Source organism: Chrysemys picta, chromosome 7, assembly GCF_011386835.1.
Source record: "Chrysemys picta bellii isolate R12L10 chromosome 7, ASM1138683v2, whole genome shotgun sequence".
Classification (NCBI taxonomy): domain Eukaryota; kingdom Metazoa; phylum Chordata; order Testudines; family Emydidae; genus Chrysemys; species Chrysemys picta.
The window spans coordinates 128734970-128762186 of NC_088797.1; the positions used below are offsets into that span (position 1 = coordinate 128734970).

General features: G+C 60.9%; 1 protein-coding gene across 5 annotated transcripts in view; it reads right to left on the reverse strand.

Moving 5' to 3' along the window:
* Positions 1–611: 611 nt before the first annotated feature.
* R3HCC1L (R3H domain and coiled-coil containing 1 like) overlaps positions 612–27217 on the reverse strand; it is a 40612-nt gene continuing 14006 nt past the window's right edge. For 3 of the 5 annotated variants that reach the window (XM_065552740.1, XM_065552739.1, XM_065552738.1), the window contains 6 exons: positions 18049–20837; positions 7803–7978; positions 7359–7429; positions 6275–6370; positions 5684–5824; positions 612–1370 (listed from right to left, as the gene is read on the reverse strand). In XM_065552740.1, the coding sequence (XP_065408812.1) occupies positions 1315–1370; positions 5684–5824; positions 6275–6370; positions 7359–7429; positions 7803–7978; positions 18049–20823 (3315 nt within the window). In that variant the 5' untranslated portion in view covers positions 20824–20837 and the 3' untranslated portion in view covers positions 612–1314. Of the gene's footprint in view, positions 1371–5683; positions 5825–6274; positions 6371–7358; positions 7430–7802; positions 7979–18048; positions 20838–21723; positions 21838–27217 lie in introns of all 5 variants that reach the window. The other 2 variants (XM_065552737.1, XM_065552741.1) reach the window with 2 other exon arrangements.

Below are 27217 nucleotides of genomic sequence, written 5' to 3' on the forward strand. Positions count from 1 at the left end.
TGGGCTCCTTCTCAGAGTGACTCTCTGAGCAGAAAGGGTTTGGGTTTTCTATAAACACGCTGAGGAAAAGCGGCGTGTGGGACCAGGGCTGGAGCAGCAGCCAGGGGCTCAAAGTGCGGAGGGAGGGAGGGTTCCCCACTGCCTGCCTGTCTCACCTCTCATTCTGGGTGACAACCCCATGCTGCCCAGGCCCCATCCCAGAGCCGAGCCAGGCCGCAGGGCAGGAGACACGCCCAGGCAGTGCAGGTCTCCAGTGCGCACCTGCCGTGTGCTCTGCAGGCAGAACGATACTCCTGCCTCCCACCCTTTCAGCACCAAGCCCTCCCCCCGAGAACCTGACCCCGTGATGCCAGTCTGAGCCCATCACATTGAAGCTGTTCACTCTGAAACCTAATGGTAACACGTTAAAGGCCCATACATTAACCATTTCACTGCTGACCATTTCACCAGGACCATACCCTGCTCCTGCACTTCTGCCACTGTCCCAAACAGCCTCTCCAGGCCCTGAGACGGCAGCTACAAGGGACTGCAGCTCCCTCTGCACCCTACATCACTCCATCACCAGGGTTACAAGGGGAAACTACAGAGATCTGCAGCCCGGAGCCTCTGGGCAGTGTAAAAACCAGGCAATTTAATAGCAAAATAAAGGACAGGGAATCTCCATCGCACATGGCTTCTCACTCACCCGCGCTCGGCACAACCCCAGGCTGCACTGGCTCTGCAGGGCACACGCAGAGGTCTGCGAAATCCCCTCCCGCTGCCCAGGGCTGTTCGCATGGCCTGGGCTGCTGCAGGGAGCCTCGAAAGTGAGCTGGGCAGCCTGGAGGCCGCGTTCCCAGCAGCGACCGACCAGCTGCAGCCAGTGCGTCAGGGCATTACCCAGCACAAGCGCAGCCCGGGCAGTGCCAGGCACAGGGCACAGCCACCAGACTCAGCCGGGCTACCGCTGCCCCAGCCCAGCGCTCCAGAGCACTGACTCCCTGTGCTCCAGCATCTCAAAGGGCAAGAGACAGGTCTGAGGGAGGCCAATGCCCCCTTCCAGGGCGCACACACCAGCGGCAGGGCCTGCCAGCCCACCCCCACTCAGAGTCCTAATACAAACAGCTGCTGCGTTTTGTCAGCCGGACCCTCTCCCCCCGCCAGGCTCCAGACGGGCCTCTCCCCTTCCCCCCACTGACAGCCCGGCCAGCCTGTGTGGGTGCAGCTGGCACTGGGCTGCGCTGGCGTCTGAAGCCCACGGCACCACAGTGCCCCCCCCGCCAAGTGCCTGCCAGCAGCCCTGGGTGCTCCGGTCTCCTCCGCTGCCGCCCTGGCTCAGTCCCGGCCTTCCCAGACGTCCTCCCGCCGCTTGTTCTCCAGGCGCTTTCTCTCTGCAGAGACAAGGGAGGGAGGGAGAGTGAAGCCTGGCTCCAGGCCCCTGGGGCCCGAGCAAGGGCCCTCCCCAGCCCCGGCTGTACCAGCCACGCAGTGTCCCGTGCCCCCCAGCACCCCACCAGGCCGCCTGCTAGATGGGCAGGGCTCTCGGGGCTGAGAGCAGCGGGGCAGAGGGCCGGCAAGGGGGGCCTGGGAACTCTGAGCCCGTCTGACCCACACCTGTGAGCCGGCTCCGGGCCCCACCCCAGGAGTGCTGCTTGGGCTCCACCTAGTGGCACAAGCGGATCCCTGCACCCCAGGAGAAACACACCTGGTGCCAGAGGCAGGTGGGGAGGGCAGCGAGCTGGGGGCCCTGCCCAGCGCCCCTGGCCCGAGGGGGCCCCTCACTCTGCTATTCTGAGTGGGGGCAGTGGGGTGGACCCACAGGAACAGGCTTTTCCTGCCACTGTGCCTACGCCGCCCCCCGCAAGCAGCACCAATACGCCCTGAGTAGGAGTGGCAGGGACTCCTCGCCCCAGAGAGCACTAAGTGTGGAAGATTGGACAAATGACCAGGGAGGAGTATAAAAATATTGCTCAGGCATTCAGGAGTGAAATCAGGAAGGCCAAATCACACTTGGAGTTGCAGTTAGCAAGAGATGTTAAGAGTAACAAGAAGGGTTTCTTCAGGTATGTTAGCAAGAAGAAGAAAGTCAAGGTAAGTGTGGGCCCCTTACTGAATGAGGGAGGCAACCTAGTGACCGAGGATGTGGAAAAAGCTAATGTACTCAATGATTTTTTTGCCTCTGTCTTCATGAACAAGGTCAGCTCCCAGACTACTGCACTGAGCAGCACAGCATGGGGAGAAGGTGACCAGCCCTCTGTGGAGAAAGAAGTGGTTTGGGACTATTTAGAAAAAAGTGGACGAGCACAAGTCCATGGGGCCGGATGCGCTGCATCCGAGGGTGCTAAAGGAGTTGGCGGATGTGATTGCAGAGCCATTGGCCATCATCTTTGAAAACTCGTGGCGATCGGGGGAGGTCCCAGATGACTGGAAAAAGGCTAATGTAGTGCCCATCTTTAACAAAGGGAAGAAGGAGGATCCAGGGAACTACAGGCCAGTCAGCCGCACCTCAGTCCCTGGAAAAATCATGAAGCAGGTCCTCAAGGAATCAATTCTGAAGCACTTAGAGGAGAGGAAAGTGATCAGGAACAGTCAGCATGGATGCACCAAGGGGAAGTCGTGCCTGACTAACCTAATTGCCTTCTATGAGGAGATAACTGGCTCTGTAGATGAGGGGAAAGCAGTGGATGTGTTATTCCTTGACTTTAGCAAAGCTTTTGATACAGTCTCCCACAGTATTCTTGCCAGCAAGTTAAAGAAGTATGGGCTGGGTGAATGGACTGTAAGGTGGATAGAAAGCTGGCTAGATCGTCGGGCTCAACAGGTAGTGATCAATGGCTCCATGTCTAGTTGGCAGCCGGTTTCAAGTGGAGTGCCCCAAGGGTTGGTCCTGGGGCCGGTTTTGTTCAATATCTTCATTAATGAACTGGAGGATGGTGTGGACTGCACTCTCAGCAAGTTTGCAGATGACACTAAGCTGGGGGGAGAGGTAAATATGCTGGAGGGTAGAGATTGGGTCCAGAGGGACCTAGACAAATTAGAGGATTGGGCCAAAAGAAACCTGATGAGGTTCAACAAGGACAAGTGCAGAGTCCTGCACTTAGGACGGAAGAATCCCATGCACTGCTACAGACTAGGGACCGAGTGACTAGGCAGCAGTTCTGCAGAAAAGGACCTAGGGGTTACAGTGGACGAGAAGCTGGATATGAGTCAGCAGTGTGCCCTTGTTGCCGAGAAAGTTAACGGCATTTTGGGCTGTATAAGTAGGGGCATTGCCAGCAGATCGAGGGACGCGATCGTTCCCCTCTATTTGGCATTGGTGAGGCCTCATCTGGAATACTGTGTCCAGTTTTGGGATCCACACTACAAGAAGGATGTGGAAAAATTGGAAAGAGTCCAGCGGAGGGCAAAAAAACTGATTAGGGGGCTGGAGCACATGACTTATGAGGAGAGGCTGAGGGAACTGGGCTTGGTTAGTCTCCAGAAGAGAAGAATGAGGGGGGATTTGATAGCTGCTTTCAACTACCTGAAAGGGGGTTCCAAAGAGGATGGAGCTCGGCTGTTCTCAGTGGTGGCAGATGACAGAACAAGGAGTAATGGTCTCAAGTTGCAGTAGGGGAGGTTTAGGTTGGATATTAGGAAACACTATTTCACTAGGAGGGTGGTGAAGCACTGGAATGGGTTCCCTAGGGAGGTGGTGGAATCTCCTTCCTTAGAGGTTTTTAAGGTCAGGCTTGGCAAAGCCCTGGCTGGGATGATTTAGTTGGGGATTGGCCCTGCTTTGAGCAGGGGGTTGGACTAGATGACCTCCTGAGGTCCCTTCCAACTCTGATATTCTATGATTCTAACACCACCCCACGGATGGGCAGGGGGCCGGGGCAGGGCGCGAGGGCCTGCATGGGGAGGCAGGCGCACATGGGCAGAGCGCTCTCTTGGCAGGCAGACAAGGAAGGGTTAATCTCCTGGCTCGTGACACGCTCTGGACATTCACCGTGACCGCGTTACACTCGGTCTGGTTTCCTGGCCCGCCCAGCTCGCTCCATCACTAGTTATCTGGCCTTTGCAGCCGGCAGGCTGCGAGCCAGCTGCCATGGGGGCCGGGCACACTGACAGCCTGCAGCAGACTCTGCCCAGCGGCCCCGCCGAGAGCCAGGTGCTGCCCAGGCGCGGCTGTAGTGGGGTTGCAAACCGTGGAGTCGAAGGCAGGTCCTGGTGTGGAACCCGCTCCCCCTTCCCAGAGCTGCCTGCCAACCCCAGGCAGAGCCCCCCCCCCCCCCCCCCCCACCTTCAACCACCACCAGCAACAAAGGGCTGGGCTGGGCAGGGCCCGGTGGACACTGCGGGGCCTGGGCCCGGGCCCCACCATCGTTCCGGAGCTAGCCAAGGCACACAATGAGATCTGCAGCTGGCACTAAAGGGGGGCAGGGCTGCAAGCGCCAGCAAGTGGCAGGTGAGGGCACCATGGCACAGGGACCCCTCCTCAGAGCTAGGGGAACGCCTGGGGCAGGACAAGGGAGGAGCTGGCACTGCACAATGCCCTGGGGCGACCCCACCCAGCACACGCACCCAGGGACAGACCGGGCAGGGCTGAAAGGAGCCAGGCTGGGCAGTGCTGACTTGGGAGGGGGGCGGGTGGAGCGGGCTAAGCCAGGGTGGGGGCAGGAGTGTGCAGCCCCGGGTGGGCAGGGCCAGGAGCCACCGGACAATCTGGGGGAGCCGCCAGCCCCAGGGACTCCCCAAACGCAAGCGTGGGGCCTGCTGGGGTTACACGAGGCAGGACCCAGGAGTCTGTTCCTGGCCCCATCGTGCTCTGGTCTGCGAGGCAGTAAAGCGTGGCCCCCGGCAGGGCTAGGAGCCAGGCCCCGCGGACTCCACCGGCAGCACAGCACGGCCCCCGGCGGGGCTAGCCCGGGGCTAGGAGCCAGGCAGCTTGGCCAATGAGTTGGGGGATTGGCTTCCCCACCAACCCGCGTCCCAGTGTGGGAAGGGAAGGCGCGCTCGGACCGGCCACATGGGCAGCATTTGCCCAGAGCCTGGCACACATCCTGGCAGCACCGAGCTGAGGTGGGCATGGAGCTGCGGCGCAGGGGCTGGTGGTGGGGGCTCCGCTGCTCACTGCCTGCCCAACTCCCAGAGCGGGCAAGGGCCAGGGCGTAGCACAAACGGCCATCTAACCAACACAGCCCGGCACCACCGTGCCACAGCCTTTCACCAGCCGCACCGCCTGCACTTACCCACCCACAGAGCTGCAGCCACCTCTGGGTGGGCTGTGGCCAATGCCTAACCGCCCACACAAACAGCAGGGGGATTTACTTTCCAAAGAGGGAATTTGGCCAGAAGGCCAGGGATAGCACCCGAATAGGGGGCAAGGCCCCAGGGGTCAGAGCCCATCCACGGCTCCTGTCCAGCAGCAGAGCGCCCCCTAGTGAAGAGCACTGAACACCAGCATTGTTTCCTGCAGTTCCCCGGTTCTCGGAGTGTGGCTGCAGCTGGAGCCGGCCCACCTGCCGGCTCTCTCTGAGTGGAGAGCGAGGCCTGGGCCAGGCTCCCCCGAACAGCAGCAGCAGCGAGTGGGCAGCGTGGAGCAGACAGCTGAGAAACCCCTGCATGCCCCCACTGCCCCGACATGCCGCCCCCAGCGGCTGCAAGCCAATCAGCCCCGGGCGCAGGGATGGAGGGGCAGATCCAGCAGCGGCTGGGAGCCAACCTCGGGCCTCCTGCAGCTTCTTGCGCTCGGCCTCGCGCTCGGCTCGGCTCTGGCTGCTCCGCACTCCGAGGGCTCCGATCACCAGCCTCCGGGCCAGGGCCGCAGACGTCTCCGGACGCTCCTTTGCCGGCTGCAGGAGGTCTGGAGAGAGGGGACAGCCGTCACTGTACAATTCACCCCAGGGACTGCAGCATGGAGCTAGCGGGGACGCCACCACCCCAGGCCTGGCCCTGTGCACTGGGCTGCCCCGGGGCCGGATAAGCCCTGGCCCTGCTCCCTGTCCTGTGCCATCCCCCAGGGGGCACCTCCCTGCAGCTGCCCTCCCCATGCCAGGCCTGGACAAGCAGGATCGTGTGGACCCTAAACGGACGCTGGCATGCAGGGCCAGTCCCACGCGCCCTGACCCCGCAGGGCACTGAGCACAGCCTGCGGGAGGGGCAGCGAGTGCCCATGGCCCAGTCGAGCCGCGTCCGGGCCTCCGTCGCCCGCCGGCGCTGCATTCCCACGTGCTGACTCCGCTCCCGGAGCCCAGCGGCTGGGATGGGTGGTCGCCCCCCAAGGGCACAGCGGTGGCCATGGCTCCACACTCACCAGCACAAGCCTTGGCTTTGGCCTTGGCCGCTCTCGTGCCCTGCGCCAGGGGCCGAGTCTTCACCATCACGTGCCTGCTGGTCAGGGCGTCGCGCGCTGCGGAAAGACGGCGGAAGCCAGAGTCAGGGAGCTACACCGAGAGCCAGGGAGCTTGCCAGCCAAGCCTTGAGAACAGGCCCCCCGGCTCAGCAGTGCCGTGCCCAGCCTGCCCTCGCGGTAAGGGAAAAGCAGCTGCTCCTGGGCACCGGCTGCTGGTGGTGCAGAGCACGCCGGGCAACGTGCCCATTTCTGTGCCACGGCCGAGCAGCCCATGCCCACCCGGAGACCGGTGCCCTGGAGCTAGCAGCCCGCAGTCATTACCACCCGGCCTCCCCACCCCTCACAGGCAACAGCAGAGCGACGGAACCAAACCCCGGCTCTGCCACGCAGGGGGAGGGCACACCCAAGAACACCGCAGCGGGCACAGCTGGCGGGCAAAGCAGCCGGCTTCGCCCATGGCGGGCAGGGGACATGGTGCTGGACGAGTAACAGCATCGCTTGGCTGTCAGCCAGTCGCTGATCCACAGTCCTGCCCGCCCCAGCGGGAGCCCAGGCAGATCAGCCACCCCCGTGGCCAGCACACGGAGCCCAGCGGCCAGCACCCCAGGGGCATCCCCACAGGACAGATACTGCCGCCATGTCACCCAGGCTTCTCCTTCAGCAGAGACTCCAGCCTGGGCACCAGCAATGGGCAGGACCTTACTCAGGGCCCCACAGCTGCACCCGCCCCCGGGCACTGCCCCCTACAGCCCCACAGCTGCACCCGCCTCCGGGCACTGCCATGGCCAGCGCTGCCCCCTACAGCCCCACAGCTGCACCCGCCCCTGGGCACTGCCCCCTACAGCCCCACAGCTGCACCCGCCTCCGGGCACTGCCATGGCCAGCGCTGCCCCCTACAGCCCCACAGCTGCACCCGCCCCCGGGCACTGCCATGGCCAGCGCTGCCCCCTACAGCCCCACAGCTGCACCCGCCCCCGGGCATTGCCACGGCCAGCACTCCCTGCAGAAATCCTGCCGCTGTGCCCAGCGCTGGAGATGCACATACCTGCGATGGGGCTGGAGAAGATGCCCAGTGCGTGCGTGTCGTCCACCCATTTGATGTCAAAGCCTTTCTTCCTGCCAGGGACAGTGAGCAGCTGAGATCTGAGGCATCGATGACATCAGCACAGTGGGGGCGAGGGACAGGGGGGCAGGGGCCGCCGAGGGGGGCCTGAGGGGACTGGCCCTGGGGAGGGGCTGGAGCGGTTTCCGCAGCGCCATTTCGGACGTGAGGCCAAAGGTGAGGCTCAGCGGGCAGGAACTGGCTGGGGAAGGCCTCGATCCGGAGCCCCGTGGCCATCTCGGGGGCGTGTGAATCTGGCAAAGGAGCTGGCAGAGCTGGGAGCTGCCGGGGGGAGGTCCTGGCCTCTGGGGCAGCGCAAAGGCCTGAGCTCTGGAGAGTGACCGTGCAGGCTGGGCAGGGGTCTCTGCCCAGGCCAGGGGGACTCACTGGTAGCTGCAGAAGACGCGCAGCAGGTCGGCGGTGCCGAAGTCCTGCGGGAAGTCGTAGATCTCGATGACATGGGGCAGCTCCGAGTGGCTGAGGTCCAGCTCAGCGGGCTGCCAGCCGCAGTAGTCAAAGCGGGGCTCCTGCAGGCTGCTCCTGGGCTTCTCACCGCCTGACAGCTGGGGGGACACACAGAGCTGTGAGCTACGCCCCGGTGCCCAGGATGGGACCCCCCGCCTACCCAACAGCCCTGCTCAGAGGGACAGCTCGCGGGCACCTGCCCCATCGCACGCTCTGCAGCTTGGCAGCCTGGCTGGCTGCAGTCTCTGTGCGGAGCGAGCGAGCAGGCTGATTAATGGGGCGAGTCCCCGGGCCCGTGCGCCGGCCATCAGCCCGGGAGATGGATTAACGGCCCTGGGGACGTGGGGAGCTATCGATCGGGCCTCCGCGCTGCGCCTGGGCCTCTCCCTTGGCTTTGCTGTGCCACTGGGGTCCAGAGCCGGAGGCAGGACACAGCCACGGCTGGTGCACTGGCTGCTGGCTCCCTGGGAACCCTTCAGGTGCCTGTCATGCTCACTGCCAGGGCACGCTGCCCCACACAGCACATGGCACCTCCCCAAAACGAAGCCAGCAGCCACACGTCCAGCTCAACCCCAGTGCCACGGCCAGACCTCTCCTGGCCTGCACCAGGCAGGCAAAGGGCCATGCTGGGCAGCACAAGCTGCCGCACGGGCACTGGAGATGGCGAGGTCCCAGCGACTCTCCAAGGGATCTGGGCCAAGGGCCGGACACACTAGCCAGCCCCTGACATGGCGCTCACAGGCAGGCCCTGGGGCGCCTGCGGCTGGAGCCAGAGCAGCATCTGCAGTGTGGAGTTGCCCCACTGGGGCTGACTGAGAGGATGGATTCAGAGCTAGGGACTGCTCACCACTTGGGTGGGAAAGCCAGGCTGCCCCAGCCCACATTACGGGGATCCCCCTCAAGTGGGTCCCATGCCAGCCTGTGCCTCTGCCCCAGAGACAGCAAACGGACCTGGGTCGCAAGCCTATCACCCAGTCCGGGCTCTGCCCTGGCCACCCCCGGTTCTCCGGAGCAAGGCACGTTCCCACCCAGCAGCCGGTGTGTCTGCTGGGCACGGTGACATCGACGGCACTTCTCTTCAGAGCCTCCTGGGACCCCGCAGAGAGACGGGCTGGTACTGAGTCCTAGCAACAGCTCACGCGTCCCCAGCGTGCGGGCACAGCGGCTCCCAGCCCCTCAGACGTAACCGCAACGCGCTGCACGGGGGATCCTGTCCCACCCTGAACCAGCCCCCCTGGGGCGTCGCCGGGCACTGCAGGACAGGCCCAGGGACACAGCGCTGTCACAGCCATGTGCAGAGAGCCAGTGACAACGCACGTCTGGGGCATCGCTGGGCACTGCAGGACAGGCCCAGGGACACACAGCGCTGTCACAGCCACGCGCGGAGAGCCAGCGATGCCGCCAGGGCCAGCGATCTGTCTCGCGCTCTCCCTGCCGCGCTATGCCCACCAGAGGAACCCTGGGTCCAGCCCAGCCCCGGGGGATCTAAGGGGGGCAAAGCGCATTTCCAGCACAGGATGCAGCCCGGAGGCTCTAGAGCAGGGCCCAGGGATCTCTAATAGCGCCAGGCTGCCTGGAGCTCCGTTTTACATCCCATCCAAACACACAGCAGCGAGCACCTTCGACAGGCCCAGAGGACAGAGGAAAGCAGCCCACGCAGCACAGCACCCTGGATATGATAGAAACCACTTTGAGCCAGGGGGTGCAGCAGCCCCCCCAGTTCCAACCCCTGTGCCCAGCCCCGGTCCCCAAGCAGCCATAACAGGATGCAGTGGGGCTGCAAGTCCCAGGCAGCCCGGTCAATATGCAGTGTTCATTGGGACCCTTTGCCGGTAAGGAGGGATGTGAGGCAGCCGAGGGGACAGCAAAGAGGCTGTGTGCCAGCGGAAGGGACGGCTGAGTTCTGAAGCACATGGGACACACTCTGGCTATCGGCAAGCGTGCCGGCAGCACCGCTGGGCCAGGCCAGCCCTGCATTCACTAGGAGCGCTCTCAGGGCGCACATCCAACAGGCTGAGAGCCCTCTGCTGCCACTGGCTTCAGTGGGAATTGTGCTGCACGGCTCAGGCAGGATCGGGCCCTGTGGAGACGCTCCAGGAAGCGGAGCACTCAGGTAACTCCGATGATCAGACACCATGGAGTGCAAACTGCTCAGCCCGCGCCATCCCTGACCTTCACGAACCACTGAGCGCAGGAGAGGGGAAGAGGGATTAGAGAGCCGGGCTGCCAAGCGGCTGCTTCCAGGCCTAACGGCACAGGTCAGGCCAGCGCTCTGCGAGCTCCCCAGCCTGCCAGCTGCAGCCCCTCTGCCTCCAGGGCTGAACCCACCCGCTTGCTCCTGGCAATGCCTGCTGGAGGCCTGCCCCACTGCAAGGGCTCCCTGCCCTGCTCCTTGGGCGGCCGCTCAGTCAGTGCTGGAGTCCTGGCTCACCAGCGAGTGCAGCCAGCGACACGGCACCAAGAGGGCAGGCTAGAGCCAGCGGTGCCAATCCCCGACCCGGGGCAGCGCTCAGTCCCCGTCCATCACCACATGGCAGGGCTCAGGGGCACCAGCTGCTGGGCAAACCCGGCAGGTGAGTGCTCCCAGGGGCCCGGGTGAGGCTGCCCCGAGGCTGACTCCAGCCCCACACCCCCAGGGCGCTGCATCACTCCCCAGGGCGGCCTGCTCTCCAGCGCGTTCCCACGGCGGGGGCTGACAGAACTCCCAGGAGAGCCAGAAAGTGGTGGACAAAACATCGAGGGGTGGGGCTATTCCACCCCCACCTCCATTTTGGGGTCTTCCGACAGAGCGCTGGGGGGAAGGCTGGCTACTGCGATGCGGGCTGACAAAGAACGGGAAGGAGCGCGCTCCTCCATCGGGGCTGTCACCCCCACCCTCTCCTGGGACCCCACTGGGCCTCACAGGGGTCCTGACCAGCCTGGGCCAAGACAGGGACCCAGATGACGTCACCAGCTCCCCTGGCTCCAGCTGTATCCCGACCATCGGCTGGGTCAGCCTCCGCTCCCGGGTCCTTTCCTTCCCTCGCGCTCTTTCCCGCTGTCTAACGATTGTCTGGCTGAGCACTGCTCAGAAAGGCAGCTCCAGGCAATGCCCAGGACACGCGGCGCTGGGACAAGTTCGCCAGTCTCAGAGGGGCTGATAAGATCGTGTGCTGGGCCTGCGTTTTTAGCACTGAGATTGCAAGTGAAGGTCAAGACCAGAGACAGAAGCTGCATTTTTCTCTCTTTGCAGTTCTTTTCTTCCCCTCTTGTGGTGTCTGTCAGGAAACGGGATCAGACTAACAGCAGCACCAGCTCCAGCCCAGCTCAACTCCCTCCTTCCCCAAGGACAGCTGGACGTTAGGAAAATCTTCCTGTCAGGGTGGTTAAGCACTGGAACAAATTGCCCAGGGAGGGGGTGGAGGTTTTTAAGAGCAGTCAGACACACACCTGTCAGGGAAGGGCTACATCAGGGCTTCTCAACCGTCACTGCACTGCGACCCCCTTCTGACAACAAAAATTACTACACGCGCCCAGGACCCTGAGTCCGCCCCAGTCCCACCGCCCCGGCTGGGGGGCCAAAGCTTGAGCCTGTAACCCTGTAACACCGGTAACCTGAGCCCCACGCACAGCCCCAAGCCCCAGCAAGTCTAAGCCAGCCATGGAGACCCCACTGAAATGGGGTCCCGACCCACCATTTGAGAACCGCTGGTCTAGGTAATACCGAGTCCTGCCTCAGTGCCTGGGGCTGGACTAGCCGACCCAGTGAGGTCCCTGCCAGCCCTACACGTCTGTGATTCCCATCTAGGAGCCTGTCAGACAAGGGGATTTCCTTCCACAGACTCTCGGCAGCTACTGGGGGAGGGAACAAGGGACGCTTCATCCTCTACACTTCAAATGCGCCAATGTTTCTCTCTCTTTTCTGTACCAGTAACAAAAGGTTAAAAGGCTGCTGAAGGGTGTGCGGGCCATGGCGCTAGGCAGGCTGTATCTGTAACAACAACAGGCTGCCGAAGGGTGTGCGGGCCATGGCGCTAGGCAGGCTGTATCTGTAACAACAGGCTGCTGAAGGGTGTACTGGCCATGGCGCTAGGATGGCTGAGAGCTCGGGATACCAAACCTCGAACCTGATTTAAAGCTGTTTAACGTTGGCCAGTGGTGCGCTCACGGTAACACCTTTGACCCTCTGGGCCCATAGATCCCAGCTAAATTAATACTGCAAGCAGCTACGCCGAACCTGCCATGCAGCCCACAGCAAGCCTCAACTCAAGCCAAGGAGGAGCTGAGAAAGAGGAGGGCTCCCAAGATGCAATGTTCAGCCAGGCCATGGTGCATGCTGGGATCTGTAGTCTCCACAGGCCACACCTCCATGTTAGGCGCTCAGGCTGCTCCTTTTTCCACCTATCAGAGCGGGGCGCTCGGGCTCCTGCACTAGAGAGCTTGGCTATCCGAATCCCAAGCAGCCCCTGCTAAATCTGGACGTGTACACTCTGCTAACAACCCCTCCAGCTCCGGGCCACCTCTGCTCCAGGGGCTGCAAGCCACATGGCAGCAGGCGTTGCTTTTCCCACCTTTCTCCTGTTACAAATATCAAAATGCACCAGGCCTGTCAAGTTAGCGCTGCGCAGCGATGCCCCCCCGGCCAGGAAGCACAAGGGGTACGGGTGAGCGGCCTAGCTTTGCTCCCAGCTCCCAGCAGCACAGCCCCCCGGTTCTCGTAAGACACGCCGGCGGGTGAGGCTGCAGGAAGAATGCCCCGCAGGGTGAGAGCATGGAAGTAAAGAGGGTATCCATGAGGCAAACACGGTGGCACTGCCTGGCTGTGAGAGCTTACGGTACACGTGCCACTGTAATGCCGCATTAACGGTGCTTTTTGCCTTTAACATAGAGCCCATTCCGCAGTGGTGGCTAAAGTCTGATCACTGTCTGGGTTCAATGGACGAGGTCCCGACAGCTGGGAGGGAGGGGGATGCAGGAATCAGTCTGTCACGGCTCAGTGCTCTCTAAAGGGTTACCCTAGCTGTAGCACGTTAGAGGCACCCGTAGCAGCTCGCTTACTCTCCCGACCACTCGCCAAGACACCAGGCAGAGAAATCAGCCAACTGGGGGGAAGATCCGGTCCCACGGGCAATAGCGGCACTTTCAAGAGCTCTGAAATCGGGGGGGAGCCAAAAACCTGCCCATCTCCATCTCCCCCGACCCCTACTCCACCCCAAATACTCACTTGGTCCAGGTTCTGCTTCTCAGCACCTACCTCTGCCCCGGTGTTCCCAGCGCTCGAACCTCCCATCCCCAAGCCTCCAGGCCCCGCAGCAATCCCTCAACACTTCCTCTTTTCCAAACACAACTGCAAAAGCTCCCCTTGCACTATGAAGCCACTTGCACTCCCGCATCACGCCCTCGTGCTCCCAGATTCACACAGGGGCCACTCTGATCATCCAGCCCGCCCTCCTGCAGGGCACAGCTCAGAGACCCTCGCCCAGGATTCCTGCCTCCAGCCCAGAGCTCTGGGGCCAGCTCGAGCAGAGGTTTAGAAAGAGACGCCCAGTCTCCAAGGGATGGAGACTCCACCAGTGCCAGGTGAGCTGTTCCAATGGGTACCGACCCCCACAGTGAAACATTTCTAGCGTGACTTGTCTGGCTTTAGTGTCCAACCATTGGCTCTCATTCTGCCTTTTCCTGCCAGCTCAAAGCCTCTCTTTCCATGGAGAGCACCGTAACTCGCGTTCTCTGGGGCTTTCTGCAGTGCACACCGTTTGCTTAGGACGAAGAACGCTTTGTTAACTAACACTAGCTCCGTCACTCCAGAGACCCCGCAGCCTCTCCGCACATACTGCTGGCTTTCTGCAGCTTGGAGTTTAAGAACAAAGGGCTCAGAAACAGAGGGCACTTCCCAGCAAGTGGAGGTTCTTCACAATGTGAGGTCCCTGTCTGTACTGCACACCGGGCACCTGAGTCCGGATGTTCCGTTGGCCTGCACACGCACCGTAGCTCTTTGCATGCTCCGAACCAAGGGGGTGGGCAGGTTCAGTACTCTCCAGTTTCCCATTCTTACCGCAGTTCAAGCGATCTGCAGCAGAGGGGAGGGCGAGCAGGGAGTGGAATATAGACAGGGTGTGGCGTTATTGACATAAACTGGGACCGTCTAGATCATTGTTGCAACCAAGGTCCTGTAGTGGTTGCAACAATCTTGTATAAAGGGGGTCAAATGGGGTGTCTAGGACAAGGTTATGGTTTACTGGTTATGATTATGCTGTCTATATGTGTGTATCAGTTTTGTAGTTAAAGTTATGAATATTGGCTCTATGCTGTCTGTGTGGCAAACTTGTGCTGTGCCTCTGGGTGACATCCCAGACAAGCTGAGATTAGCTCTGCCTAGCCTGCTTGATGGCCCATTAAGGACCATCAGCTGTACAATGGACCCATTGAGAGAAGGCAGATATGCCTTGAGACTCAGCAAAGTATGCAGGGACTGGCCCATGTGACTCCAGACTCCATTTTGCTGTAATTTTCCACAGTAAGAACAAAGAGGTGTTCTTACACCTGGAAAAGACTATATAAGGCTGATGCCTCATCTCCATCTTGTCTTCAATCCTGCTTCTTACCTCTGGAGGAACTTTGCTACAAGCTGAAGCTTTGAACAAAGGACTGAGGACCCATCCCAGCGGGAGATGTATTCCAGAGACTTGATTTGAACCTGCAGTTTATTCCATCGCTGCTGCAAGCCTGAACCAAGAACTTTGCCATTACTGTATGTAATTGATTCCATTTAACCAATTCTAACTCTCATCTCTATCTTTTTCCTTTTATGAATAAACCTTTAGATTTTAGATTCTAAAGGATTGGCAGCAGCGTGATTTGTGGGTAAGATCTGATTTGTATATTGACCTGGGTCTGGGGCTTGGTCCTTTGGGATCAGGAGAACCTTTTTCTTTTACTGGGGTATTGGTTTTCATAACCATTTGTCCCCATAACGAGTGGCACTGGTGGTAATACTGGGAAACTGGAGTGTCTAAGGAGATTGCTTGTGTGACTTGCGGTTAGCCAGTGGGGTGAGACCGAAGTCCTCTTAGTCTGGCTGGTTTGGTTTGCCTTAGAGGTGGAAAAACCCCAGCCTTGGGCTGTAACTGCCCTATTTGAGCAATTTGTCCTGAATTGGCACTCTCAGTTGGGTTCCGCCAGAACTGCATTGTCACACAGGGACCCCACATCTCAAAGAACTTCCAGTTACTGGTAAGTAACCTCCTCTTCTTCTTCGACTGCTAGTCCCTAGGTGTATTCCACACTCGGGAGATTCACAAACAGCAGTCAGACTGGCTGGGGCCAGGATGCCGACGCGATAGCCGAGTGAGTACGGCTGTTCCCACGGCTGATGGCTGCACCAGAGAGCAATGTCTCACAAAGGTCTACAAAGAACTCCAAGTAGCTGCCCTCCATCTCGAGGAGGGGTACGGCTCTCAGCAACGCAACTGAAGTGACTTGCCCTCTAGCGGAAGGAGCCCTCACCTCTCTGGAGGGGGACTATGGGCTAGTTGGTAACAACGGGTAACCCAAGCGGAAATCCATTTTGAAAGTCTCTGCTCCGATAGAGCTTGACCCCTTGATTGCTCTGCCATGGAAACAAAGAGTTTAGGTGTCTTTCTAATGTCCTTGTTCTTTGCAGATAAAAGGCCAAAGCCCTCGGATGGATGTCCAGAGAACGTAGCCCTCTCTCTTCGTCTCAGGCATGCGGCTTTGAAAAAAATACTGGTAAGTGGATTACCTGACTCCTAGGAAACTCGGTAAGTCCTTTAGGAGTGAGCCCATGGTAGGGTGGTCACAAGACCTTTTCTTTGTGGAAGGCAGCGTACGGTAGGTCCACCTGAGCGTTCCCAGCTCACTGACTCCTCCAGCCGACGTGAAGGCTATTAGAAAGGCCAGGTTCATGGACAGAAGGGCCACAGGGCACATGGTGAGGGGCTCAAAGGAGGGGTTTAGTGAGTGCCCACAGAACTAAACTGAAGTCCCACTGCGGTGCGAACTTCACCAATGGTGGGAAGGATCTGAGGGTCCCCTTCGGAAATCTAGTTGTGACAAGTGTGTGACGAGCATACCGTTATCCACCCAAGGACGGAAAGCGCCAATCGCTGCTAAACTGAGAGACTCGCAGAGAACCGAGCACAAGAGCCAGAGACTTACAGGTAAGCAGATAGTCTAAGATAGCAGGGATCCCAGAGGATTCTGGAAATAACTTGCGTTGGTGGGCCCAAGAGGAGAAACGCTTCCATTTTGCTGAGTGACTGCTCCCCATAGAGTCCTTTCTGCTTTGGCTGAGGATGGACGGCACCCTCTCAGAACGTGAGCCCTCTATTGCCGATGCCCATCCAAGTACCAGACTGGGGTGCTGGAACATGCCCTGGTGTTCTGTTAGAAGCTCCAGCAATGTGGGGATGTTCGTGGATGGTGAACTGAGAGCTTCAGAAATCCGCAAACCAGAACCGGCTTGGAGAAACCCCCGAGCCACTGCAAACGCCACCCAGCCGCTCTCAGGGACGTCCCAGCACAGGGCATTGTGGGATGCCGTCCTGGGACCAAGAAGGACCAAGAGAGGAACGTTTGCAGAAAAGGTTGAGCCCCCATTGCTCTGCTGACTGCCCCCAGTGGCGACATGAACAGTGGCATACATGGCAAAGCAGTGGGACTTGCTCTGATGACAAACCAAGGGGCCAATGGGGTTATGGCAAGACCAGAGACTAAGAGCAGAGCGTAAGGAAGCAAGGATGACAGCTGCACACGCTTGTGAACCTCCCTCACCAGTGCGGGCAAATGACACGTGGCTGAACAGCCACCCAGTGGCACGGGAGTTCCACTGACCCCAGACGTATAGCTTGCATCCCCGTTCCCATCCCCCGGAATTTAGCCCACACCTTCGGGAGGAGTCACAAGTGCCTCCGTCAGGGCTGGGGCTGCGGCTGGGGCTGGCCTGCCAGGCACTGCAGTTCTGAGAGGGGTTTTACTTCTGCACAGACACGCACACGAATTAAACGGTGTTAAATCGGAACCTGCTTCCTGCAGACGCTCTCGGCGGAGCTGTAACAGCTGAAGTTATCCCACGGTTTGGAGGGTTTATTAGCTAACCCCTTGGTAATGAAGCTGTTTAGTTAATTTCAGCTCTTCATAGACACTAGAATGAGCCTGCCGTCAGACGGTGCTGGCGAACCAGGGTGGACATTCATTTGAACAAGATTAGGACTGTTTGTTACTTTCGGGACATTAATGTCATTCTGCAGATTACCGGTTTCAAACTATCGCTTTAAAATGTAATAATGGATTTCCAGCTTCACAGCGAAAGCTGAACTTTCCTCCTCAGCCAACAGGAAAACTGCTTCCTAGTGCTAACCAGCTCATTGTAGTAAATTTAGCCCCGTGCTTACAGGAAGATATGGTAATGAACCACAACTGATTAAGAAGCTGTCATTTCCCTGAAACTTCACATTGCCCGTTCAATGGGAAGCCATATGTCTCAGCCTATTTCTTTATTACAAGTCTGTTTCACGAGGGCGCAGTTGCAGCATATGACATTCACGCACCTTTTCGTGGCACGCTTTAAGTACTATAAATGAAACACATTTCCCTTGCTTTCCCCCACACTCAGGATCACCCAGGGACGGCCAGTCGGGCCCGTCTCCCAGTGACCAGGCCCGGACACTGCAGAGGCAGGTGGGGCGACCACAACAGAACCCAGCCACCGGAAGTTTCTCTCCAGCCTCTGGCTCTGGCCCTGCATCAGACAGGTTTGGGCCCTTCTATTTTCCCCTGTATCTCTGGGTGTTCTCCTCAGCCATGAAAACATTGAACCTTTCCCAATCCCCCAGCCACTCGTGCCGGCAGTGACAGCCAGCGGCCGCGCGTTCCACAGGCTAGCTATGCCCTGCCTAACCAAGTGCTGATCGATCGGGGTGACACGTATCTGTCGTTCAGTTTCACCACCACGCACTAGGACGTGGCCACCTGGGCACAAGGGGCTGCAGGGAACAGGGCTCACAGCATGGTCTATGGTATCACTTGAGAACTGGGGCCCGGGCTGAGGTACAGACCGTTCCTGCAGCAACGCGTCCCACTGCACATCCTGTCTGACTGGGCCCAGCAGGACCTGCGCCCCGCCCCGTACAGCCAAGCACTAGCAGGGAGGGCAGCCGAGGGAACATACCTCTTGCAGCAGGCGTTGGTCCAGGCAGTCTCCGTCGGCGTTGAAGAGCGAGTCCCAGCTCTCCTCTGCCGCAGCACTGCTGTCGCTCTGGGCTCCGTCACTTGGCTGCTCAGGTGCTTCTGTGCTGCCGTCCCAGCAGGACGTGCTGCCTTCGGTCACACCACCGTCCTCTTCCCCTTCCGGCCCCGGCTCTCCATCCGCTCGCAAGCCATGCGATGGCCTCGCCACCCCGCCTGCACAGGCCACCTCCTCGGCCAAGCTCCCGGCCGAGCGGCTGCCTGGGATCTCCAGAGACCGGCTGCACTCACTGCTCCCATGAGCTCCCAGTGCACCCGAGCTGCAGGGCATCTCCGCCCCACACAGCGCTGCGCTGCCTCTGGCCTCGTCCACACGCTCCAGCGGGGCCCTGGTGCCAGAGTCTGTCCTATTGGATGTGCTACGCACTCTCGCCCCGGCATGCTCAGGCAGGCCTCCCTCTAGAGCAGCAGCAGCGCTCCCCCTCTCGCTGTCAGACAGGCTGCCTGCCCTCCTGCACAGTGGATCTGCGGCGCCCTCCGCTGCAAGCTCGCACACGCTTCCTGCGCCCTCCCCTCTGAGCTGGCACGCGCTTCCTGCGCTCTCCCCGCTCGGATCTGCGGCACTCTCTCCTCTGAGCTGGCACGCGCTTCCTGCGCTCTCCCCGCTCGGATCTGCGGCACTCTCCCCTCTGAGCTGGCACGCGCTTCCTGCGCTCTCCCCGCTCGGATCTGCGGCACCCTCCCCTCTGAGCTCACATGTGCTTCCTGCACTCTCCCCGCTCGGATCTGCGGTACCTTCCCCTCTGAGCTGGCACGTGCTTCCTGCGCTCTCCCCGCTCGGATCTGCGGCACCCTCCCCTCTGAGCTCACATGTGCTTCCTGCGCTCTCCCCGCTCGGATCTGCGGCGCCTTCCCCTCTGAGCTCGCACACGCCTCCTGCGCTCTCCCGGCTCGGATCTGCAGCACCCTCCCCTCTGAGCTCACACACGGTTCCTGCGCTCTCCCCGCTCGGATCTGCGGCACTCTCCCCTCTGAGCTCACACACGCTTCCTGCGCTCTCCCCGCTCGGATCTGCGGCACCCTCCCCTCTGAGCTGGCACGTGCTTCCTGCGCTCTCCCGGCTCGGATCTGCGGCGCCCTCCCCTCTGAGCTGGCACGCGCTTCCTGCGCTCTCCCCGCTCGGATCTGCGGCGCCCTCCCCTCTGAGCTGGCACGCGCTTCCTGCGCTCTCCCTGCTCGGATCTGCGGCACCCTCCCCTCTGAGCTCACATGTGCTTCCTGCGCTCTCCCCGCTCGGATCTGCGGCACTCTCCCCTCTGAGCTCGCATACGCCTCCTGCGCTCTCCCGGCTCGGATCTGCGGCACCCTCCCCTCTGAGCTCACACGCGCTTCCTGCACTCTCCCCGCTCGGATCTGCGGCACCCTTCCCACTGAGCTGGCACGCGCTTCCTGCGCTCTCCCTGCTTGGAGCTGCCCCCTCACATGGCTGATCTGCAGCACCCTCCTCTTGAAGCTTGCACGCGCTTCCTGCTCTCTCCCCTCTCGGATCTGTGGCACTCTCCCCTCTGAGCTCACACGCGCTTCCTGCACTCTCCCTGCTCGGATCTGCGGCACCCTCCCCTCTGAGCTCACACACTGTTCCTGTGCTCTCTCCGCTCGGATCTGTGGCACCCTCCCCTCTGAGCTCACACACTGTTCCTGTGCTCTCCCCGCTCGGATCTGTGGCGCCCTCCCCTCTGAGCTCGCACACGGTTCCTGTGCTCTCCCCGCTCGGATCTGTGGCCCCCTCCCCTCTGAGCTCACACGCGCTTCCTGCGCTCTCCCCGCTCGGATCTGTGGCCCCCTCCCCTCTGAGCTCACACACTGTTCCTGTGCTCTCCCCGCTCAGATCTGTGGCGCCCTCCCCTCTGAGCTCACACGCGCTTCCTGCGCTCTCCCCGCTCGGATCTGTGGCACTCTCCCCTCTGAGCTCACACGCGCTTCCTGCGCTCTCCCTGCTCAAAGCTGGAATGCTCTTGCCTGCACATTCGGATGCGCTACCTGTGCTCCCCCCTGCCTGCTCTGATGTTTCATCCCTGCTCTCATTCCTAGGTTGAGAGGAAGTGCCTAGCTGGGCCAGTGGGCCCCCACGCCTCTGCTCCTGTGCGTGCTCTTCCCCTCCCCATGGTGGCACAAGCAGGGGACTAGATGTTTCCTCCGACAGATGGGAACAAGTTCCAGTACCTGTTCTTGAATCCCAGCACCTGGGGCTTAGCTCCTTGAGCCCTGGCTTGTTGGACACCTGCTCCTCACTACCCCCTGGCCGAGCAGGAGCCTGACCCAGGCGGGACTCCTGAGGGCTGGGCTGATCACTGTGGAGGTTTGTTTCCAGCCGCCCACACGGCTGCTCCTCTGGGGCCAGATGGTTTTGGTGGAGTGTGACGCGCTGATCCCAGCCCTGGGCAGAGGCTCCTTCGGGCTGCCCTGGAGCGCTGCCCCGTTTGCTGTTGCGCTTCCTTGTTTTCCCCTCTGACCTCCTCCCCTCTCTGGCCACGTGCTCGCGGGCTCCAGCGCTGGGGCTCTGCCTCTCGCAGCGGCCTTTGGCACCCTCCTTCTGCAGCACGCGGCGGTTTTCCTCCTCCCTCCGGCTCCCCATCGCCCACGCAGCGCTGGCCGCGCCCACTCCTTGGGCTGCCATCTCCCGTCGTGCTTTGGGCACGTAGAGGGCCATGTCGGGCTTCCTGGGCCGGGCCCGGCTCTTCTCCCCCTCCTGCTGCATGGTGCCACCTCCGCCTGCAAGGGAGAGAGAGCATTCATTCACTGCCACAGCAGCAGTGCTACAGGACCCCCGGGCCGGGCCGACGCGACCCCCGGGCCAGGCAGGCAGTTGGGGGCCTGGGATAAAATCCCAAACTAAGGCCCCCTCCCTTCCAACCCATCACCATGGAGACAAAAGGGGCCCTGGGGAGGGGGCTGGAGAGCTAGCCTGCCCCACACTTGCCCTGCTGCAGCAGCTCCTGTCCCTCAGGCTGGGCCCTGCCGCCCTTCCCTCCCCACAGGGGTGGCCAGGCTGAATTGGAGTGAGTGGTGCTGCGACCCCACAAGCCAGGTCTCTACACCGCTCACTCAAACCCCAGGGCTCCAGGGCCTCCGACAAACTACCCCTCCCCTCCCTGGCCCCGGAGTTATCCAGTAAACAAATGACCTGAACCCCGGAAGCCCTGGATCGCGCAGCACGGCACCCGTAGGGGACACACAGCGCACAGACCACAGTGCCAGACACTCTCCCCAGTGCTAAGGTGACTCTGACCTCAGGAAAGGAAGGACTGGGTGCCCCGAGCAAGGCTAGTTAATATGCCTCCCCTCCCTAGCCCACCCCCCCGGCTACGACATACTGCCCCACAGGGAACACAACACTGCGCCAAGATGGCACCAGCACCCCAGTGAGCCCTTCCCAGCCCAGCTCCCAACTCGGTAACCCCACAGCCTGCAGCTCACTGTAATAGCCAACACCAGGGGCTCAGCCCCACAGGCCCCGCTGCTCAGCCCACTACTTTCCTGGAGGTTTTTAAGCAGCACAAGGTTGCCTCTATCACTGCCCATGCCCACTGGGTTACGGGCCCGCGTTTGCAGAGCCACCCGAAGACAATCAGTACTGAACTCTGCCGGGGCACCTCACCTGCCTCCAGAACGGGCTCACGAGGGGCCGGGAACACAGCTGCGCCCAGACAGCAACAGGAGAACGGCGCCAAGGGCTCCACGCTGCCCGTGCCAGCTGGGTTACAGGTCTGCGCTTGGAGAGCCATCGTAAGACAATCATAAGAACATAAAAACGGCCAGACTGGGTCAGACCAAAGGTCCATCTAGCCCAGTGTCCTGTCTGCCGACAGTGGCCAGTGCCAGGTGCCCCAGAGGGAATGAACAAAACAGAGAATCATCCAGTGACCCATCCCCCGTCGCCCATTCCCAGCTCCTGGCAAACAGAGGCTAGGGACACCATCAGTACGGAGACAATCAGCAAATTTCCTTCTCATGCCTTGGCCCCAGTGGTAGACGCTCTGCCTCTGTCCCCCAATGCCCATGCAGCCCCACTGCCTACAGCGAGCACAGACAGGTGTCACTGACGGGCCCCAGCACTGGGGCTCAGGCCCAAGGAGGGAGAGGTTGGCTGGGCTAAGGAGCAAAAAGCAGGAAACCGTTATTAATGTCATTAAGGCGAGAGACGGCCCCAAGCCCCGATCAGCAGAGACGACCCCTCTACCTCAGGGCAGCTCTGCCGAGTAGGAGGCGGCTGGTTTGTAGTCACTGTTCACGGCAGGACCAGCTAAGGACACAGCTGTCCTACTGACACCATCTACACGCAGTCTCCTGTAGACATCAGCTCTGCTGCTAACATGGCCCTACAGATGGTCTCGCAGAGCCAAACACCCCCGGGACATCTGAACGTGCGCTTGCGGAAGCGCATTCTAATAGCTTATCATTCAGGGTTTGTATTTGCTGGCCTGGCCTGGTGCCGTTCCTCACTGAGGACTAGCCTCTTGCCTGGGTTACACGTTTGCTCCGTTTTACTGACCTTTTGAGGGCATTTGGCGCCGTAACAACTGCAGGGCAGTCAAGCTGTCCTGTGTGCAACACCCAACTGACATCTACCTCAGCTACCAAATCTCTCTGTCTCACCCCCACCCACACCACAAACAACATTTTCCGCCCTGTGTAGTTACTGGAGGCCTGGGAAGCATCCCGAGTGTGGAAGAGAGGAAAGACGGAGGCCGTTGAGTGGAGACAGGAGAGGAATAAGAGGCAGGAAGAGACAGATGCAGATGAAGCCTGGGACAGAGCAGGGAGCTCAGGCACCAAGATTTACCTTTCAAGAACAAGAGAGTCAGTGGAACTGAGCATCGAGACTTTTGAAGCGGACACAAAGAAACGCTGCTCTGAGAACACACGCTTAGCCAGAAGACCTCAGTGCCACCAGGTACCCCGGGGCCGAGCGCGGGGCGGCTCAGCGAAGGAGCAGCCGTGTAATGAGGCTTCTCACACCTGGCTCTGAAGCAGCAGGTGGGGAGTGCACCAAGCCAGAGCCATCAGGCAGAAGGAATGAACCTGCTCCTGCACAGAGGGGTCACAGCCCAGGAACCCCCAGCCCCTCCACCCCACACAGAGCCAGAGGGAGCCTGGCCCTGAGCACATGGAGCTCTCACCAGCACAGCTTGGGGTTGCCTTAGCTTAGGGGCAGGCGAGAGACACTCAAGGGAACACACTGCAACTTTTCCTCTCAGGCGCCTCCGGCAGTGCACCCGCCCCCTTCCCCAGCCAGGCCCTGGCCTACAGAGCCATCCATTAGAGAGGTCAGTGAGTAATTAGCTGGGCTGTAACGAAGCTACATTCATCAGCCCAAGAATCAATTCTCTCCTGAACATCTGCGCCTACGAGCCCCTCTCTGGCAGCACCTTCCCGGCTCTCTGCCATCTGCAGAGGCAGCACCAGACACGCTCAGTCTCTGCCCTGCCCCTTAGCCAGGGCACGGGGCGATCTGGGGCACACGTAGGGTTGGCGAGCGCAGACCCAGGGCGCACAGCCCTCCCCTGCCAAGCTGGCACATTCTCCGGTAAGCAGCCGTGGCAGAGCAATAACCACACGTGGCGATCCCATGCGAGGAGCCATTTCCCAGCCAGGAAGGGTCACTACCCCATTCTACTGATGGGGAAACTGAGGCAGCCACACACCACCGACCCAAGGTCACAGAGCGACGCTGTGGCAGAGCTGGGAGCAAACCCAGGAGTCCCGACTCCCTGTCCTGTGCTCCAACCACTAGTCCACGCTGCCTGCAGCTTGGCCACGCAAGGTGGCGGAGCCCTACTCGCCTGCTGCACCTTCCTGGCAGAGATTTATTTTTCATAATCTTTGGCACAAAGAAGTGGCTTGCTATCTGCCAGGCCCCAGACCCCTATCAATATGCATCAGGCAGTGTTTATGGAGACGGATGGCTCAGGGGTCTGTCCTGTGGTTCAGGGGAAGAGAGCGTGGGGGAGGGGCGTGGCCTTGTGATTAATCACTGCCCACTCTGTTTAGGGGTATCCATCACAGGCCGCTGTCAGGTAAATCACTAGAAAAACACCTCTCCAGTAATTAATGTGAAGTGACGGATGGACAGCTCCCGGGCCCATTAATCTGGAACCTCAGAGCCGCCCGAGATTACGAACGTCAGGATGCAGAAACTGCCGGCGGATCAATAGGGCCAGGAATCCATCCAAGGTTCTCATTTCCGAGGCACCTCCGGTGCATTAGGCTCCTTCCCCTGCCCCCCGCCCCAACTGAAAACGGATCCCTCCAGAACCAACAGCAGGCGCCAGGGGGCTGGCTGAAGAGGGGCAGGAGTGTGCCGCTGACAGCTCTGGCCAGGGCCCCGGAGCAGCTCCCAAGGGCTCCTGGCGGGGTCCCCGTCCCACTTTACACGCAGCACAGACAGTCCTCTGCCCACCTCTCACGGCTCCACAGTGAGAACAGAGCAGACGCAGGGAGCCAGCGCTCCGGGGCTGGAAGGGAAGGGCAGCTCGGCTGCACTCCTTGGGCTGGCAGTGCCGGGAAGGCAGGCGCACACCCACAGCAGGCCAAACCCCAGGTGCACTTTGTGGTCAGGCCTCAGCCACGGCCCAATTGTCGGTTAGAAAGTGTCCCAGCTGCAGGGCCGCCTGTTCCGCCAAATCTCATTCCATCCTGCTGATGGATGGATGGATGGCCGGCCGGCCGGCCGCCTGGGGAAAGCAGCCATTGCAGGCAGCTCCCCTGCAGCCTGTATGATGGATGAGTCTCTCATGGCTCTCCCCAACCTGCCGGCACTCCAGGCCCCAGGAGATGGAGACATGCTCAGGCACAAACACCCAGCCCCCTTTGCTCACGCCAGTGGCCAGCCCAGGCCCCGGCAGTCTCACCCTTCTCAGCGGGACCCCTATCCCCACGCAGCGCAGTGACCGCCAAACGACTCTGCGACGGTCGTGCTGCTGAAAGGTACCGAGGCACAGCCCTGCGGGTGGAAGCCCACGTGACCCGCCGTGCCCAGCGCTGAGCTGGAGGAAGGGAAGGGAGCGCCGTCTCTGGCCTCCACCCACGCCGTTTGAACTTTCGTCCGGGAGTGCCAGCAAGAGGGCCGTTAGTGCCGGCTCCCCGGGGGTTTGGGCAGTGGGCACACATTCCACCACCCCTGCAGCAGCCGGAGAGCCTGTCGGAGAGCATCGCCCAGGGGACCAGACAGCAGCTAGCTACGCGACAGGGAAGGCTCCATGCCCCACTTTAGCGCTGCACAGAAGGAAGGCAGCCGGCCCATGCAGGACGGGCCCTGAAGCAGAGGACGAGAAGCCGGCCCCTTTGTCTAGCCAAAGATATGCATGCAGCCTGTGTCATTCCACTGGCAGAATGGTCCCTTCTTTCTACTGACTGCCTAGAAGCCGCCCACAGCCTGGGTAGGTCATTTCTCAGCACCAAGGCAGGAACCTGAAGGGCAGCTCAGGGGAGGCAGCGGCGCTGGGCTTCGCCATGGACTCTGGGGGCCTTTCTAAGCCAGTGAGTTTTCACTCTGCAGAGTTTACAGGGTACGTACAGTATTTCATGGGGACTCTCACGGGACCGGTCTGCCTGCCCCACGCAGAGCAGTGCCCAGCTGTACACCGAGGCCTCCAGAACCAGCGGCATGAGCCCTGACAGCGCTGGCCAAGCAATGCCCTGCACTCATTTCACTATCGGGGGTATCCGAAAAATGCCACTGCCCAAAGTGGACAGGGATACGGTAAAGCGGGACACCTTCACTGTGGCATTGGCCAATCTACGGCAGGTCAATGAGCAGCATGAATGGTCCAGCTCAAACAGCAGCAGCTCCTCCGAAGGATCGTGAAGCTCTGTTAGCTTTGGGGAAAGCTAGGATCCCCCAGCACACCCTGCCCCATCACTGCCAAGGGGCAATGGGGCAGAGCTCCGGCACACAGCAGCCTCCCTAGCCCCTCTGCTCCTCACCCAAAGGTGCAGGGACAACGATCTGCCCCAGGCAGGCGGGCTAGCACAGCCCTGACTGCCCTTCCCAGGAATGAGACACGCTCAGCAAGAAGCAAGGGCAAAGAACTCCTGAGGGCTCCGAGCTCACTCACCCAGGTTAGCTTTCAGCAGGGCACCCACCGCCACCTCTCCGCCAGGGCTTCTCCCTGCCAGCCCAGCAGTTCAGCGCCACCGTTTCTCTATCTAGCGGGAAAAGAGCTGGTCCCCCAACCGGCCTGAGAAACTCCCCGCAGGCCAGAAGGGCTCCCCCACTGCACCTAGCTGCAGCTCTCCTACGGAGCAGTCCGCCCTGGGGACCCCACGCCCCACTGGGACCCCGAGGTCAGCTCCCTCCTTGCTGCTGCCACACACTCCAGCGCCAGCATCCTCTGGACCAGCCTTCCCCCCAGCTCAGCAGGGCCGGCAGCCGGCTAGGCTCAGGCCAGCTTCCCAGCTCCAGGTCACTGGCTGACCGCGGCCGCCTTTCTCTAGACCCAAAGCTGCACACAGTCACCCTTCCTGAGAGCTGGGATGCAGAGGGGAGCTGCTAGGACAGGGGACAGGCCCGGAGCCTCCCCCATCAGCAGCAGCACTCGGCTGGAGCAGCTACACGCAGTCCCAGTCACCTCCAAGGAGAACCGTCCTATTCAGGATTTACGGCCTTCTCAGAAGAGCGGATTCCCTTTCAGCTTGCCTCCCCCTCCCAGCCAGATGGGATCAATTAGCAAGCGCCTGGTGCTGGGAGGAGCCTCCCCCCACCCCCCGGCCAGCCAGCTCTCCACTTGGGCACAGCCTCGCACTCCTCTAGTGCCAGAGCCAGCCACACGTCCAGCGGCGTACGAGCACACGGAGAGGCCACGGCAGGCCGGGCACAAAGCACTCTCCTCTCAGCAGATTCCCAGCGGGGATATGGGTCACACACCGGCAGCCGGGGGCAGGTGGACCACACCACAGCTGGTGCAGCGTATGCCAGGAGCAGGGCTGCTCGTTTCAGGGCCAGTGGGGTCACTGCACCAGGCGGCCCATGGGGACCCCAGGAGTGTGGGACACCGTGCAGGGAACATGCTGCAGCATGCGGAGGTTTATTTCACAGGGTAACGCAGCTCATACCCCCAGCCCATTACACACTCCACTGCACGGCCCGGCCA